Genomic DNA, 18,024 nt, shown 5'->3' on the forward strand with positions numbered 1-18,024 from the left:
AATTTTGTTAAAAAAGAAGTTTCTTCTTTTTCACTTTAGCCAAATCTGATATAGGGACTTTATCTTAGGAACTGCCAAGCACTTTGGTGTAGGATTTCTAATTGACATTTGGGGTTGAGCTGTCCTGTGCATGGTAGGATGTTCCTCGATACTCTGGTCACTACCCACCAGTAGTCACCTACCAATAAGCAGCACTCACCCCAATCTCCTCCAAGTTCTGACAACTAAAACGGTCTCTAGATACTGTTGGATGTCTCCTGGGGTGTGTGGGTGGGGAAATCGCCCCTCATTGATAACCCCTGTCTTAATCCCTTTGTCAGCCTCACTCTTACCATTTCCCATTTTCTTTTCTCTAGTATCCTCATTGAAGCTCTAGAGGTCTGACCCTCAATTTCTTACAAGGAACCCTGTTTCAATCTTAACTGTTATCAACTGCCAGTATTTCAGAAAGTGCTTACATACAGATTTTTATTTTTAATTAATTCACTTATCTACATACCAAGTATTCATAATGGAATTTAATTTCATTTAATTCATTTACTATGAACCAGGCACTGAATTCATGAGGATAAAGAGACACACTGCATTACAGATGGTGAAACATAGCCAGGAAACCTCTGTGGATGCACTGCTGGGTGGGAGAATAACTGTGTCTTGTTAGGGACAGATTCACCCAGCTTAGGACAACGAAGGGAGACTATGTCAGGGACATTCTGGAATGCCTTCTGACTCTGGAACAGAATAGAGCCTCATATCTATGTCATTATTCCAATTCTTGGAGCACAGAATAGTTCCTATTGTGTATATTCCTGAGCTCTAAACTCCAAGACTTCCCTTAGAGCTTACAGTCACCTGTTCAGTCTCAATATTCTGTAGGGAAAATGAGTGGCACTCTCAGAATGCTAGAATCTCTTGAGAACTGATTATCAGGTATTGTTCCAAGAGTAGTTCTAATGAAAGACAGCCTTGTTGAGAATTCAAATGCTCTCACGGAGTTACCAGACCTACTACTGGCCACTCAGTTCTAAATGTTAACGTGTCAAGTCAAGTTGATTTTCCGACATTTCATCTCCCTCTGGATTGAGAAGTAATATTCTGATAGTTGAATCCATTCTACAGAGCCCTCCTGAGGCAGGCAGTTTAGCCAAAGTACCTTCTACTTTCAACACATTTCCAGGCTAAATATATTTTTTAAAGGTACAGAGCCAAAAGTTGCAGCAACTGTGTCCTTCATACAAATCATTCTTGCACTGTATCCCAGTGAGGGTGTTGGAGATTGCCTTCACTCCTAGTCATCTGGAAAAAGCATAGATACAGACCCATAGCCAGCCGTTCGTGCCAGCTCAGACTCTTCCACCACTCGGTCACGGCAAGGCGGACGGGGATCACTGTCACAATGATCCTCATCTGAAAAGTCTCCGCAGTCATTGTCGCCATTGCACAAAAGTCGCCTCTTTATGCATCTGCCTGCAGTCAAAATCAGGAAAGACACTCTGCCAAATGTGTTGAATTTCTTTGCACAGAGCATATCGATGTTGTTAGGGACACTATCACATTTGGAATAAAAAAGCATGTTTACTTCTCTTCGCTCATGAGCATGCATAGAAACCCACAGTGAGAAACTGGAGGGCAAGGATTACCTGTATTGCACTCAAAGTCGTTTCCACAGTTGTCCCTGACCTCCTCACAAGGCTGGGTGGGCACACACTGCTGTCTATCTCCCAGAGCATCCAGGCAACTTTTCCCATTAAATTGTCCAAAGACTTCGATGGTCCTTGAGCGAAACTGCGCAAAATCAGCTGGAAAGGTTAGACTTTGTAAAGCCCCAGTGCTGCTGTCTCTGCAGCCCAAATGACTCAATGGTTGTAAGAGAGAAGTAGAGACAGTTACTGAGTAACTTAAAGTAACACTTTGCAGTCTAGCTTTTGCAGTCTCTCATGCCAAAGATGAGGTCTCACCATGTTCATTAAGTATATTGCACAACATACAGTTAACCACCTATCTACACATGAATATCTCTCTTTTTGGGTTGAAACTTAGTTTGGGGGTCTGCTGCCTCACAGCCATTTCCCTGGAGATGCAAGGAATATAGTATCCATGAGGGGAAGTTGGGGGAAATGTAGATGAACACTTACCCTTTGTCTGAGGCAAGGATCACACTGTGACCATCCACTCCAAGGGCTCATTCTGCAGTCTATGGGCAATGGAGAGCCATTTCCTTGTATTGGCTCTTGGCAAAAACTAAGGTAATAAAACACTCCAAATTAATAATGACCATTAATGTGTGCCTGTTTCTAAGAAGTCTTCACAAACAAATTTAATCTATTTATTCTGGAACTCCCTTCCAAATCACACACACACTATATATATTTTTACCATATCTCCCATTTGACACTTGACCACATGGTATTTTGTATTTTTGATTTGTCTTTTTGTTTACTTTTTAGATGGTATCATGGCTTGACTTTCAACCTAACAATAATAATGACAATAGAGGAGGAAAACTGGCTCAGTAACCTGACAGGTGGTTCACACTGATTATTCTTATATTTCCCACTAGATGATGAATTCATAGAAGTTAGAGATCTTGTGGCCCTTTCTTTGTACACTGCCCCTCCCCCCAAGCATCTAGCAAAGCCTGAAGTTGCCTGGTTCTTGCATAAATTCGAGCCAGCCAGCCTGGCTGTGGCTGCAGCAAGCACCTTGTAAATCAGGCTTTCCCTCTCCAGGGTTCTGTACAAATGTCCCAAGCTGGATGCTCCACCACTTCACACTCCACTTCTGGACTTATTCCTGATCTTGTGGAGTTTTGCCATCATACATTTTGGCATTTATAGCCTCCCCAGATGCAGGGCTCAGCAACACTTTTCTGACTTTGAACTTCCCTCTCTCCCTTGGTTCACCATCTGGATCTCTTCTAGTCACCACACCACCTTGGATGATTATTCCAATAAATGACAGAAAGGAGACCAGACCAAATAAAACCAGAAGGCAACAAACAAGAATGCTACAGATTTCCTGCCTCTACCTCCCTTCCAAGTAAGGCCAATGCTTCCACAAAAGCTCTTGAGTTCAGCTCTTCTTTATGACTTTCATCAGTGGACCATCACCTCCACTTTAGACTCTTCCTCAAAACCTTTTCATCTTTAATGCAATGTGCTCAAATCAGTGAGATTAAATGAAAACAAACCACTAAGTGAACAAGTAGAACATTTCTCTTGAACTCTACATTTTCTTCCAGCTACCTTCATCTCCCTCCTGCCATTCACCATGATGCTTCTTAAAGGAATTGCCATAAACATGTTTCTCTCTCATTCCCTATCATGTCTCCTCCCCTTCATCCCTCCATACTCCTGTAGCTACTTCTAAATTCTCTGAGTTTTTAAAACAATTTTCTTGACAAAGAAAAAGTAGTTTCATCCCCAATCTCTTACTCCTTACCTTCCAATTGAGGAAGTCAAGTCCTTATTTCAGTCCTTATTTTATGGACTTGCTCACAGCATTTAATGCAATTGACCACTCTTGCTTTTAAAGCACACACTCTCCCTCTTCCCTTAGGCTGAATGACACTAGACTCCTTTGTACTCCTCCTCTTTCTTCTGTGCTGAGTGCTGTATTTTGCTATGCCTCCTCTTCTGACAGTTTTCAAAGCTGGTTTTCCTTAAGGTGCTAGCATGGACCTCTCTATCTTTTTTCTCCATTCTTTCCCCAGAGTTTGGCTTCCGTGTGTGTGCTAATGACACCTGTAGGGAAATCCAAAGTGCAGACATCTCTCCTGAATTTTAAATGAATCCAACTCCTAACTGGACATCTGCACAGGGACATCTTCATAGCCCTTGGACTCAAGGTATTCCCAAATGCATTTATTCTTTTTCCTCTTCTTTCAAAGCTTTTCCTTCATTTATGCAGTTATCCTAGTCAGAGACCTGGGTGTTCCTTGTCTCATACTCCATCCTCATCTCTGACATCTAATCAAACACTCAAACTTGTTGTTGACAGTCGTATAAATGACTCAAACTCCTTCTTTCTTCTTCATTCCTTCCAGACTTTTTAAAAATTTCTTTCTGATTTACACTAACACTACATCTCTCCTAGATGGCTACAATAATTTCTGACTTAGTTTACATAAGGCATCCAGAGGGATCTTTTATAAGTACAAATTTGATCTTGCAATTTCCCTACTGAAAACCCCTCAGTAGCTTTCCATTGCTTTTATGGTGAAGCCTACAAATTTTAATATGGTGTAAATAATGACTGCCAAAGATGTCCATGTCCTAATCAATGGATTCTGTGAATATGTTACTTTAGATGGCAAAAGAGACTTTGAAGAGGTAATTAAGGGGAGAATATTTTGCTTTGGAGTGTGAGCCGACTCTAAGCATATGAACTCTTTTTTTTTTTTTTTTGGTGGGGGGGGGGGTCCTAGGGATTGAACCCAGGGGCACCGAACCACTAAACCACATACCAAGCCTCCTTTTTGATGCTTTATTTTAAGACAGGGTCTCACAAAGTTGCTTAGAGCTTCACTAAGTTGCTGAGGATGGCTCTGAACTTGAGATCCTCTTGCCTCACCCTCCAGAACCCCTGGGGTTACAGGTGTGTGGCATCACGCCTGGTCTAATCACATAAAAAACTCCTAAAGAAGAGTAGGTAAGAGAGTTATGAAGACAGAGGAGGCAAGAGGAATTGAAGTTGTGAAAAGGGATTCCATCGGTTGTTGCTGGCCCTGACGATGGAAGAAGTGGGCAGCAAGTCAACAAGTGCAGCTTGCTCTAGAATCTGGGAAGAGCAAGGAAATTGATTCTTCCCAGAGTCTTCCTTAATGGATCCAGTTCTGCTGGCACATGGATTTTAGCCCAGTGAGGCCCCTTTCAGATTTGAGACCTTCAAAACTGTAAAATACATTTGTGTTTTAAGCCACCAGGTTTGTGTTCATTTATTGCAATTGCAATGAGAACTAGTACACACGACCTGGAGAGCTCTATGCAGCCCATTCTCTTCCTAATTCTCCAATCTTACTTTTCCCCCTTAGTTTCCGGGCACACTGAACTTAAATTTTAACAATAAACCACTTTTCCTCATGTTTTCCAGTCTTTGTGATATTCCCTATTCACCATACTGATGACATCTTAGACACATTTTTTTTTTTCCTGAGAACCTTTCCTAAACTTCTAGCATACTCTAGCTTTCTATGTACATACTTTTATGGCATCTTGTTTCTCCCTATATCTTAAATGCCTTTGCAATGATATATTTCATGTCATTAATTTGTTCACTCATTAAGTTATTAAATACTTATTAATTGGCCATTATTGAGTAGACATGGTAAATATAATGTTATTCAAAACAACAACAAACAAACAAGCAAACAAAAAGCAGGTTCTCCAAACTAAGTGAAATTTACATCCTAGGTAGAAATATTAGTACTTTGGGACTTTTATGTCTTCTTCAGCTTCATATGAAGAATTTGGAACATAGGTAGTTATTTGGCAGTGGCTTTCTTTTTTTAAACAAATAAATAAATGAAAGGAGAAGAAAGAAGCTCTCTTGGCAAGTGGTCTTAAACAGAACTAGGTTTGTGTTTCTCTAGGGTGTGATCTCCTGGTGAACCACCCACATGGTTTGGGTGAGAAACTTGCTTATCTTTATGCTTTATGACTAGAGATACCATTTTTGTAAACTTGACCCATGCTTACACCATTCAGAATATCAGGAGACCCAATCGGCTTTTATCTTCTAAAAGTACAGGTTCCAAATGTATTATGCAGGCTACCAAACCCCTCTAGAAGAACCAGCTTTCCTGGAAGTCTGAGTATTACCTATTGTCTGAATATACACAGATGAGAAATTGTTTGCTAGAAAGTTTCCAGAAAATTTGTGAGGAGCTGATAGGCCTCATGAAGAAGCAATGGCAGATACACCTTTGTGCCCCATAGTAATGTTCTCAATACTGGTTGCATAGCCTAGGCCTTGGACATTAAAAATAAAGAAATTGTAAAACTGGGATAGCAATTCCGTACCAATTCAATTAGGATCTCTGTGGAAGGAGTCTGGACAGCAGTGTTTTAAAAAAGCTACCCAGGTGATTCTCAGGCTCAGACAATGTTGAAAAATACTGCAATATCTGCAGGGCATGGTGGCACATGCCTATAATCCAGCAGCTCAGGAGTTCAAAACCAACTTTAGCAATTTAGTGAGGCCCTGAGCAGCTTAGTGGAAGCCAAAAAACAACTGGGGATGTGGTTAAGCACCCCCGAGTTCAATCCATAATACAAAAACCTTTTTTTGTTTTTTTCTGCTGTATCTTTGAATCCATGGTATTCAAAGGGGTGGGACTTAAGTAGATCAGGGTGTGCTCATGTCAACATTACCCAAACCTGAAACCACCATTGACTGACATGTCACTGTGCCAGGCTATCTCTGGTTTTGGGAATTACACCAGGCTTTGCTGTTAACATCACTGTGGATCTTTTCAACATCATCCTATTTTAATAGGATTATTGGTTCCTTTCTTTTTCATGTTCATCACTTACTTAGACAGTCATGTTAGCATTTTGTCTCAGTATCTGAGACCCAAGGGCAGTTACCTCCTTAGTTCCAGAAAACACACCTGGAAACCAATGTCCTGGTATCTTTATTCCTTACTTACCACAGAGACTAGTTTCACTGAGTGTTGGTTGAGAGGATATGGTACAGACTGTAGATAATGCATGGAAGGTAAAACCCACTGCAAACATCCCAGAGTGAATTACAGTCCTTTATGGAGTAAAGCCAGTGATGGGAGCCTAAAAGGAGCCTGTTCATCTGCTCACCCATAAGTGACTAGACCCTGCTCCAGTGACCCTGGCATTGGCTGTAGACAGTTCTCTAACTCTTTTTGCACACCGATCCGCTTCCTTCTCAGCTTCCCTAAGGTCTCCTGTTCTCTTTTCAAAGTTTGATTCACACTTTGGGGCTAGAACAAAGCACTTGACATTTGCCTTTGATCTTTAGTGCCCTCTTGAACTGTGATTTGAGTTTCTTCTCTGACATACCCTATCCCTACAGCCTACCCTATCCCTATAGGAAGATCCTCACAAATCCTTGCCCTGGGAGCAGTACTTACATTCCTCTAGGCTTTAGGACTATTTCACAACAATTTTTTTTTATTGTTTTTCAAATACCAGAAAACCACAGACTGGGGAGCTTGAAAACAGAAATTCATTTTCCCCACAACTCTAGAGACAGGAAGTTTGAGGTCAAGGTATCGTGAGACAAGACGGGTAGCTTCTGAGATCCTTCCCTTGGCCCACAAATCATCATCTTCTCCCAGAGTCTTCATCATGGTCTTCCTTGTTCCTATCTGAATTTCCTCTTCTTGTAAGGACAACAGTCATATTTAGATTAGGGCTCACCCTAATGACCTCACTTTAATTTCATTACATCTTTAAATATCTAATTCAAATGCAGTTATATTAGCAATCATTGGATCAGTATATCAATTTTATGGGAACACAACTCATCCTACAAAACTTACAAAGGTTTATTATTTAACAGTACCTTAATTTGTCTGCTAGTTTAACTAAACAACTTTTCTAAGCTCATTTTTCATTAAACCTTTACTTTTGATTGGTAAATTTAATAAATATCACTAATTCTATTTTATAGAAAAGGAACTAAAAATGGAGAATTGCACTTTTTTATCTATCCCAAGTTTGACAGTTAGTGGATGAAGAATATGCATCTATATTACCAAAAGCCTTATACAGATTTAATGCAATTCCAATTAAAATCCCAATAACATTCCTCATGGAAATAGAAAAGGCTATTATGAAATTTAATTGGAAAAATAAGAGACCCAGAATAGCTAAAGCAATTCTTAGCCAGAAGAGTGAAGCAGGAGGCTTCACAATACCAGAACTTAAATAATACTACAGAGCTATAGTAACAAAAACAGCATGATATTGGCATCAAAATAGACATGTAGACCAATGGTACAGAACAGAAGACACAGAGACAAACCCACACAAATACAGTTATGTTATACTAGACAAACGTGCCAAAACCATACATTGATGAGAAGACAGCTTCTGCAACAGACAGTGCTAGGAAAACTGGAAATCCATATGCAGCAAAATGAAGTTAAACCACTATCTCTCACTATGCACAAAACTCAACTCAAAGTGGATCAGGGACCTAGGAATTAGACCAGAGACCCTATGCTTAATAGGAGAAAACATAGGCCCAATTCTTCATCATGTTGGATTAGGTCCTGACTTCCTTAATCAGACTTTTAATCACAAGAAATAAAATCAAGAATTAATAAATTGGATTGATTCAAACTAAAAGTCTTATTCTCAGCAAAAGAAACAGTCAATAATGTGAAGAGAGAGCCCACAGAGTGAGAGAAATTCTTTACTACATGCACATCAGATAGAGCACTAATTTACAGGATATATAAAGAATTAAAAAAATTTAACACCAAATATAAATAAATAAATAAATAACCCAATCAATAAATGGGCTAAGAAACTGAACATTCTCAGAAGAAGATATACAATCAATCAATAAATACATGAAACATGCTCAAATTCTCTAGTAATTAGAGAAATGCAAATCAAAACTACTCTAAAATTTTATCTCACTCCAGTTAATTATCAAGAATATAAGCAATAATAAGTGTTGGCGAGGATGTGGAGAAAAAGGTACACTCATATATTGCTAATGGGACTGAAAATTGGTACAACCACTTTGGAAAGCAGTATGAGATTCCTTAGAAAACATGGAATGGAACCACCATTTGACCCAGCTATCTATCCCACTCCTTCATTTATACTCAAAGAACTTAAGGTCAGCATGCTACAGGGACACAGCCACATCAATGTTTATAGCAGCTCAATTCACAGAAGCTAAACTGTGGGACCAACTTTATGCCCTTCAATAGATGAATGGATAAAGAAACTGTGGTATATATACACAATGGAATATTACTCAGCATTAAAAGAGAATAAAATTATGGCATTTGCATGTAAATGGATGGAGTTGGAGAATATCATGCTAAGCAAAATAAGCCAATCCCCGAAATCTAAAGGCTGAATGTTATCTCTGATAAGTGGATGATGAACCATATGGGGGGATGGGTGCATGGGAAGAATGGAGGATCTTTGGGCAAACAGGAAGGAGAGTAGTGGAAGGTGCATTGCAGAGGAAAGATAGTAGAATGAGATGGAAATCATTATCCTAGGTACATGTTTGACTGCACATATGGTGTGATGCTATATTGTGTACAACCAGAGAAATAAAAAGTTGTGCTCCATTTGTGTACAATGAATCAAAATGTATTCTGCTCTCATATATACCTAATTAGAATAAATAAACAAATAAATTAAATTTAAAAAATCTGCATCTGTCCATTCCTTGCTCAGAATAGTTTTGTCTTGTCCCTGTATTACCTTTTACCCCAACACAAATCTTCTCTGAAATAAACTAAACATTCATAGTTAGTTCAATAACTTCTGCATGTAAGACCTTCAGGATTTTTACACGTTTTGAGATACAGTGAGTTAACAAGGATGCAATTTATTTTTCCAATATAGCAGCTCCAGGTAAAGCATATGAACTGGATAACCCGATTCTTGTCTGGATCTATCTTATACATAGAATGAAATGATGTCAAATGAGGCAAAAATAAACCGAAAATCGTGTTAGCACACAACTGTCTAGCCTTCACTGTGCCAGGTGCTTAGATACCTGGAGGCACAAGAAAGACAGAACTATTAGGAAGGGATAATAGATCATGCAAAAATGCTGTTATTGAAGTACATACGCTGCATAAATATTAGGAGAGGAGCTCAGTCATCTGGAATAGCTCCTTCTGTCTTTCACCCTGTGAGCCCAGCACCACCTCCTCAGCCCCTTTAACTCACTCAGCAGATAATCTTTTGTAGCTCAAGGACTGTGTATATCTAGCACTCACCACCTGCCTATCATGCAGCTGAGCTATTAGACTGAGAGAAGTGTTTGTCAAGCACTTTCTGGATTCTTAGATAAAATGTGTTTATCAAGTGCAATGTATCTCCAAGTGTTTCAAACTCAGCTTGAAAGACACTTCCTAGATCAAAGCAGTTCATATCGCCACCACAGGAGGCCCAACTCTGGGCCAGAAATGCAGTAAAGGAAGGCTGTTGATGTAGGCCCAGCCCCATCCTTCTGCCAGGAAAGAAGTTTTCAGCTTTTGAAAAGCAAATCTCAGGAGCAGCTAATAGGACACTGTGATCAGGCAAGGCAGGAAACACCTACCATATGAAGGAATCTTTGTGTCAACATATAATGCAACGTGGCTTCCTGGAATGGAGAAACATAAGCTAACCAGGATTGCATTCTTAACTCATGATCTGCTGCCACAGAGCCTACATTCTGGTGGGTGAGATACAATAAGTGAATGTGCTAGAAAATATCATCTATAGCACCAGTTAAGACATAAGCATTCTGAAGGAACGTAAGCAGGACAAGAAGGAAGAGAGTACCAAGGGGTAGGCATGGGTGTTTAAATAGAGCAGACAAAGGACACTCTTAGAGGAGGTGTGGGGCTTTAGATATAGTCCACAAGCTCTGTGACAATATTCCCATTTAAAATAGGGTCTATGTGCCTGTGTCAGTCAGCTTTTTGTCACTGTGACTAAAACAGCTGATAGGAACAACTTAGAGGGGGGGAAAGTTTGTTTTGGCTTGTGGTTTTCATGGTTCAGTCCATGGTTGATCAACTACAGTGCTCTGGGCCCGACATGAGACATGAGGCAGAACATTATGGAAGAAGGGTAGATTAGAAGAAAACTGTTCAGTTCTTTACAGTCAGGGGAGAGAGAGAGAGAGAGAGAGAGAGAGAGAGAGAGAGAGAGAGAGAGAGAGAGAGAGAGAGAGAGAGAAGGGGGGAGGGTGAAGAAAAAGGGAGGGGGCAGGCCATGGACAAAATATAAACCCAGTGACCTACTCCTCCATTTACACCCTAGTTATAGTTATTACCCAGTTAATCCATTCAAGTGGATTAATCCACTGATTAGGTTACAATTCTCATAATCTAACAGTTTCACCTCTGAACATTCATGAGCTTTTGGGGGCCACTTCATAACCAAAACCATAAAAAGCATCCTTCTCTTGAAGCTGGCTGGGGCACTGTGCTGCCTCAGTGAATAAAACACAGGGAAAGTGGCATTGCATGACTTTCAAAGTTGGACGAGAAAAGGCCACACAAATTCTGCCCAACACATTTGCTCTGGGTCACTTTCATCGCTGTGTATGAGGTCACCTACCCTGTAGAGCAAAGTAGAGAGACAGAGAAAGAAGGGGAGGGGGGTGGGTGGTGACCTGAAGACTTAATTGTTCCAGCTCCTCACTATTTGAGTCTTTCCAGTTCAGGTAACAGACAAAAGACAGAAGAAGCCTTCAAGATGACCATTGCCTCAGCCACCGTCTGACTAGAGCCACATCGGAAACCCAAGAGAATTGTCCAACAGAGCCAGGCAGCCCCCAGATTCCTGAAAAAGTGAAACAGTTGTTAGCCAGGCACAGTGGCACCCACCTGCAATCCCAGCAACTCACATAGCTGAAGAAAGAGGATTGGAAGTTCAAGACCAGCCCTAGCAACTTAGCAAGACCTTGTCTCCAAATAAAAAAATAAGAGCTGTAGACGTGGCTCAGTGGTAAGTGGCCACGGATTCAGTCCCCAGTATCCAATTAATTAATTAATTAATTGGGCCAGAGGTGTAGCTCAGTGACTGTGTGCCCCTGGGTTTAATCCTCAGTATCAGAAGGAAAAAAAATAAAGAAATAAAAAGAAAATATTATCCTTTTGTTACTATTTTTCAATGGTTTATTACAAAGCAAAACAAAAACAAAAACATATTGACTGAACAAGAGGTGAAGTTTGATTAGGTACCTGAATGAATTCCGAGAGAAAGAGAGAAAGCTATGTGAGGGTTTGGGCAAAGTGTTTCAAACTGAGGAAACAATAAGTACAAAGGACCTGAGGTAGCATGTTGGTATTGGAGCAGACAGTACAGATGCACCAGGAGAAGAAGGCAGGGTGCACTTCTACTTTAGAGGCCATAGAAGAGATTTGCTTTGATTCCAAGCTTTCTGGGAATCCTTAGAGAGCAGAAATAATGCTCAAATTTATTTTGCAGAGATTTCTCTTCCTGAATGGATAGACTATTGGAGAATGGGCCAGAATGGATGCAGGAAAGAAATTATAGTGATGTGGGCTGTAGTAGTCAAAGTGGCTATAATTTGAAGTGGTTAAGATTTGGGATATAGATAGATAGATATTATATATTCTATACATTATAACTGACTCATAATAATTGTATATTTTCACATTTCTAGGGTACAAGGTAATAGATTTGGAATACATTTTAAATGTGGTACCAACAGAACTTGCTGTTAGATCACATGTGAAAAATGGCACAGACAGAGTTAGGAAGAACTCCCAGAATTTTATCTGAGCAACTTGGTGAACTGTGGTGTAGTGGGTGAGAAGGAATGGAGAAATCAATATTAAATCTGGGAGGCTATTATACTTTCAAGAATGTTGACTATGTTATTGGACATTGGACTCGGGGGGGAAAAGATTGGCCCTGTGGGAGTTGGAATATAAGCAGTACTTCACCACAGATGTGGGAATTGTTGGAATATGCGTGGAATTTCACACCCTGAGACCTGATGTGAGAGTGTGGCTAGAGCAAGGCTTAGGACTGGGCCAACATTTAACAGGGTCGTTACAACATGTCTGTGAGCTGATAGGAATGATTCCATGTACAGGGAGAAGTGGAGGGCATAGGCGTGAAGGAACACAAGTAAAGAGCAAAGTCCTCCAAGGCCAGAGCAGATGGAGCTGGTACACGTGGACTGCTTGCGTTTTGCAGGGCTCGCCTCCCACAGCATCACGGAATTCACTCCAAGAACTTGGCTGGGTTTCAGGTGCCATTTACTTGTTCCTGTTCTTCACTAGATCGTAAGCCCAGTGAGTACAGGGCCCCTTGGGAATGTTCTAAAGCAATACTGCAGCCACGGACTCAATGTCTGTCCCATGTTAGAAACTCAGTATTCGCAGTGGTAGACGGATTAATAAACAAGGGCCCTATTTGGCCAATGGTAGCCGGTAAATAAATCTCTGTGAACTTCTATTAAATATGGAAATAAAGCACCCAGGAGAATGCCAAATAAGAGGAGAATGGACATTTTGTATATCTTCAGCTTTCTAGGTCCGATTTTTCTATCAATGGATGCTTGAGTATTTTTCTAGGTTGTTGAGATTAAGTAAACAAAAATAGAGCAGTTGCTAACATTTGAATATCTAGTTTGTGTCAAGAACTCTTCCCTTAAGCATTTACATGTGTTATCTATTTAATTCTTACCTCTGCCCCTTGAAATATCTATTTTGTTATTAGACTTTAAAGACGAGGAACTGAGCCATGGGAGTGGGAAGGAATTTTTCTCAGGGTAGGCAGCAGCTCTTCAGGGGCAGAGTTGGGTTCAAAGCTGAGCATTTTCTCCAGAGAGACCACTTTCCTCATTGTTTTCATGCATCCTAACTCCTCATCTGACACTCCTGCTTATTTTAGAAGTAGAGAATAAACTAAAATTATGTGCAGAAGATTCAACTCTACGAAAAACAAAACACGTGAAAATCAGAGGAAGAACGAAAAACTGGGAAAATATTTTTAGTTGATATCAGAGACAAAACATTAATTTTAATGTAATTAAGGAAATTCCTGAGTAAAAGACAAGAGACTATTAAAAAAAAAAGAGAATAAGGAGAGTACACACACACATACACACACACACACACAGCACATGGCCTTTAAATGTATAAAATAAATTTCAATAACAAAGAGACAAATCAAAACTCTACCAAGATGCTACTTTTCACCTATAGGAAACATCAAGGAGTTGGCCCACAGCTCCTTTCAGCAAGGCTATGGGGGAAACACTTTCATATGCTGCTGGTAAGTGGAAAATAACACTAACTCCACAGGGTCATAGGAAAATTTTGGCCAGATCACAAAGGTGGTTACCTTTTGATCCAGTTAATATTATTTGGGGGGAATTAATACTATCTACTTATGAAATTATATATCAATGAGGATATTCCCTGCAGCATTGTTTCTGGTACAAAGACTGGAAACCACCTGAATGTCCGTCGGTAAGAGATGAGTTACTCCAACAGGTGTCCAGACAATGGAAAATCAGCCAGCTATGGGGAGAATGAGGAAGGCCCTTCACTCTGGTTTAGAAAGGTCTCTCATATCTATTGTGATTCCAGAAATGAGCAGAGTACAAGATGCTGTGTATAATATACTTCTAGCAAAGAGAGGGAGCAAACAAGGTAATATGAGACCCTATGGTTTAATCTATATAAAGAGGTTGTAGAAGGATACCCAAAAAATGAATGAATGCACATGTTTACCTAGAAGAGAGGTGAGATGGGAAGGGGCTTTATAAGTACTTTATGTATGATAATGGAGATTTCATGAAAAGTTATGCACGGGGAAAGAAGACTTCACAATATATATCTTGTTGTTTTTTGATCTTTGAACAATGTGAATATTTTGGTATTTGCAAATTTAAAAGAAAGGGTCTCAATAGGACATGCTTAGAGCTATTATTCTGCTCTCATAGTGGTTTTAAAACATTTGCATTCTACTCCAAGAAGCGTAAGAGATAATGTTCCCCTGGGGACCTGTTCTCATGTGAACCCTCACTAGTAGCAGTGAGCTGGGGCATAAACAGGCAATTTCACGAAAATCCTTCCTAGGGAGATGGTCACAGTGACGAGTGGAATTTCATCCCCTCCAAAAGAGCCATGTGGGAGTCCTATGCCCCAGTACCTCAGGATGCAACTTGATTTGGGAATAGGGTCTTTACAGAAGTGATCAAGTTAAAATGAAAATACTAGAGTGGCCCCTAATCCCCTCTGACTGGGGTCCTTATACAAAGGGAGATTTAGGGGTTGGGGTGTCATTCTGTGATAGCTCATGCTTGCCTAGCATGTGCAAAACCTGTGCTCCTCAGTAATTCAAAGAAAAGGGAAATTTTATAAAGACCTACACAGAGGGGAGATGATGTAGAGATGGGCATGTGGTGACAGTGGCAGAGACGGGTGGGATGGAGCTGCTAACCAAGGAATGCCAGGGATGGCCAGATGCCACCAGAAAATAGGGAGGATCCCCCAGAGCCTCAAAAGCAACATGGCCCTGCCAACACCTTTATTTCCAACTTCTAGACTAAAGACTGTGAAACTTCAGTGTTGTTGAACTCATTTCATTTATAGTACTTGTCCCTAGGAAACACACAATCAACAGCTTACAGACGGGGTGGGGGGGATGGGGGGAGGGGGGAGGCACAGAGAAGGCGAGTCACTTGTTCAAACCTGCACAGTTGGTAAGTAATGGCACCTTGATCTGAATGGGAAATCTAGCTTGAAAGGCATGCTTCCTTCTGATGGAATTTATTATTTCAGAAATCATTTGTAAATTTTGTACTTTGTAAATTTGTACTTTGGTAATGCAAATTATTCTTCTCATTTCATGACTGACGTCTCTGAACACTTTGTCTTGACCTCAACTTTTACAGAGTGTTCAGAGCAGGGCAACCCTGACAAGTTCTGGAAGCATGATAGTGGAGGCACTGTGGGCCAAACCAATGGGCAGAGCAGCTACCTGGAGCTTAGGACCAGCCAATGGGGCTTCCTAGTCCTGCTTGGGGACACTGAGTGCAACCAGGACCCAGGGGGTAAGAACTTCAAAGCAATTGAAGCCTTCCCCATAGTCTCTCATTTTTGATCTGTAGAAGCCATAATCCTGGAATGTGGGCTATTAAAAAAAAATTTTTTTTGTAACTTAAGAAAAAGGTCAACTTCAGTACAAGAGAGCTAAAGCAACTTTCAATAATTGCCTTTTCAAGTACACATTCCTTCTGCATCCAGATGTCCAGAAAATGAAAATATTTCCTGAATGAAATCATGTTGTTTAGATATAAGCAGAAGTGTTAGGATGGAGAAAGTCAGCTGAGCACTTGACCCAGGGCCTGTGCAGGTCTGGGTAGCCCACTGTGAGCCCGCTCCTGAAAGATGTAGTGCTGAGAACAGCCTACCTCAGCAAGTGGAGCCCAAGTGGAACGGCGGCCTCCTTTGTAGCTGGGAGGTGAGCCAAGATGTGCTTGAAATGGATATCAGAGTCCAAAGCAGAATTTGGTCAAACCAAGGGTCAAAAGACCACAGGAGAATTGGGTGCAGGTCATGGTTGGTCTGGACAGAGGAACAGTGTTCAGGTTTCCCCTTAGCTGCACTGTTGATATCAGGAGTAGTTCAGTACTGTCTTCAGATTGATTCATACTGTATTGGATCACACAGGTTTGTGTCCTCCCCTAGGACTTATGGATAGAAAGAAGGATGCTTCATGTGACCCTAACCTCCTGCATTCCTAGGTGCTCTGTAGATATTCAGTAACCACTTACTGCCCAATTGATTTCTTTCCTGGATGGGCTTGTTGTAGTGTTTTATTCTACTTTGTGTTGCTATAGCAAAATGCCTGATGCTGGGTAATGCATAAAGAACAGAAACTTAATTTGACTCCTGATTCTGGTGGCTGCAAGGTCCAAAAAGCATGATGCTAGCATCTGAGGAGGGTTTCTTGACTGTGTCATAACACAGTCAAAAACACAAAGAGGAAATTTGCCATGAACAGAAGGGGTATGCAGGCAAATAAGGAAATAAGAGGCTGAGGGGGGTCCAGACTTTTTCTTACAACCATCTCTCTCAGGAATGAATCCACTCCTACTTGACTTGACCCACTCCTTAGAGACAGCATTAATCCACTCATATGTGTGGTGCTCCTAAGACCTAATCACCTTGTACTAGACCCAGTTTCTTAAGGGGTCTGCCACATTGACATACTGAGGACCAAGATTCCAGCACATGAACCTTTAGGAACACGCAAACCATATGCAAGTCCTAACACGTGGCTTTTGTAATCATGAGCCAAATCATAGAAAAAGGAGAAGGCGCATCTTTGCTGGAAGCAGGGTCAATGGATCTGTAGTGTACTTCAAAGGAGAAAACATGACCCTAAACCCCAGGACACAGCTTGGAGTACATTACAGAAGTCAAGGAAGAGAAGTGAAATTATTCACTTTTGTCTAATGTGTGTGGGGGGGGAAAGGATGATATAACCAAAAATTTTAAAATGTTAGACATTGAAATAAAAGGAGGGATGGATTAATTTTCTTAATTAAATTTTTTTCAGACATTAGGCATTGATAAGCTCAGGTTTACCATACACTATTGATAATCCACTTCATTTCACAATTCTAAGTATTTAAAAATAATCTTAGTTCTAACATTTCAATGCCTTCTTGGGAAGAAATTCCCAGACCAGACACAACAGCAGATTTCCACAGCAAACTTGCAAAGGTGTACCCTATGTCTTTTCTTAACCTTTCCTTAAATTCTGAGGATCTACATATCACTATTTGGCTGAACATTTCTGTCTACCTTGCTGTTAAAAGTAGACTTTGAATCACCAAATCCCACAGTGAAATCCAGAAACAAACAGACAGGCCATGACTCACCTGGATGTGGGCAGTGAAGCAAGGAGACTTATTTCTAAAATGCTGATTGCAAAGATGAAGGGCTTGCTGGGGGACATGCTGCCCCTGCTAGGCAGCTCCCTGGGAGATGATCCTTTACAGCAGGTTCTGTAAAGCATTTATTTGCAGAAGGCCAGAGGACAGGGAAGGATTATTGTTTGTATGTGTTCAGAGATTTTGTCGATTTTGACTGCCCGGGCACCGAAGTCCAACTAAAGTAGAGTCATTTTGTAATGTTTGGCTTGTTTTTCCATATTGACACGTATTTGGGGGTAATGAACCTAAATGCGAAAGTGTCTAAGATTAGCATTTGTGCTATGTAAAAAATAAAATGAGATCAGGGGAAAAACAGCAGTTCTAATCTTGGTAGATTCTGGGAGGGAGGGAAGGTGAGGGAATGTG

At 40.6% G+C, this 18,024-nt stretch overlaps 1 protein-coding gene across 2 annotated transcripts in view; it reads right to left on the reverse strand.

The window, feature by feature from the left end:
* C9 (complement C9) overlaps positions 1-17,822 on the reverse strand; it is a 50,550-nt gene extending 32,728 nt beyond the window's left edge. For both annotated transcript variants that reach the window (XM_078017836.1, XM_005325672.4), the window contains exons 1-4: positions 17,605-17,822; positions 2,136-2,241; positions 1,641-1,785; positions 1,320-1,467 (exon numbers count right to left, since the gene is read on the reverse strand). In XM_078017836.1, coding sequence (XP_077873962.1) covers positions 1,320-1,467; positions 1,641-1,785; positions 2,136-2,241; positions 17,605-17,741 — 536 coding nt within the window. In that variant the 5' untranslated portion in view covers positions 17,742-17,822. The remainder of the gene's footprint in view (positions 1-1,319; positions 1,468-1,640; positions 1,786-2,135; positions 2,242-17,604) is intronic.
* Positions 17,823-18,024: the final 202 nt, after the last annotated feature.

Source organism: Ictidomys tridecemlineatus, chromosome 1 (assembly GCF_052094955.1).
Source record: "Ictidomys tridecemlineatus isolate mIctTri1 chromosome 1, mIctTri1.hap1, whole genome shotgun sequence".
Lineage (NCBI taxonomy): Eukaryota > Metazoa > Chordata > Mammalia > Rodentia > Sciuridae > Ictidomys > Ictidomys tridecemlineatus.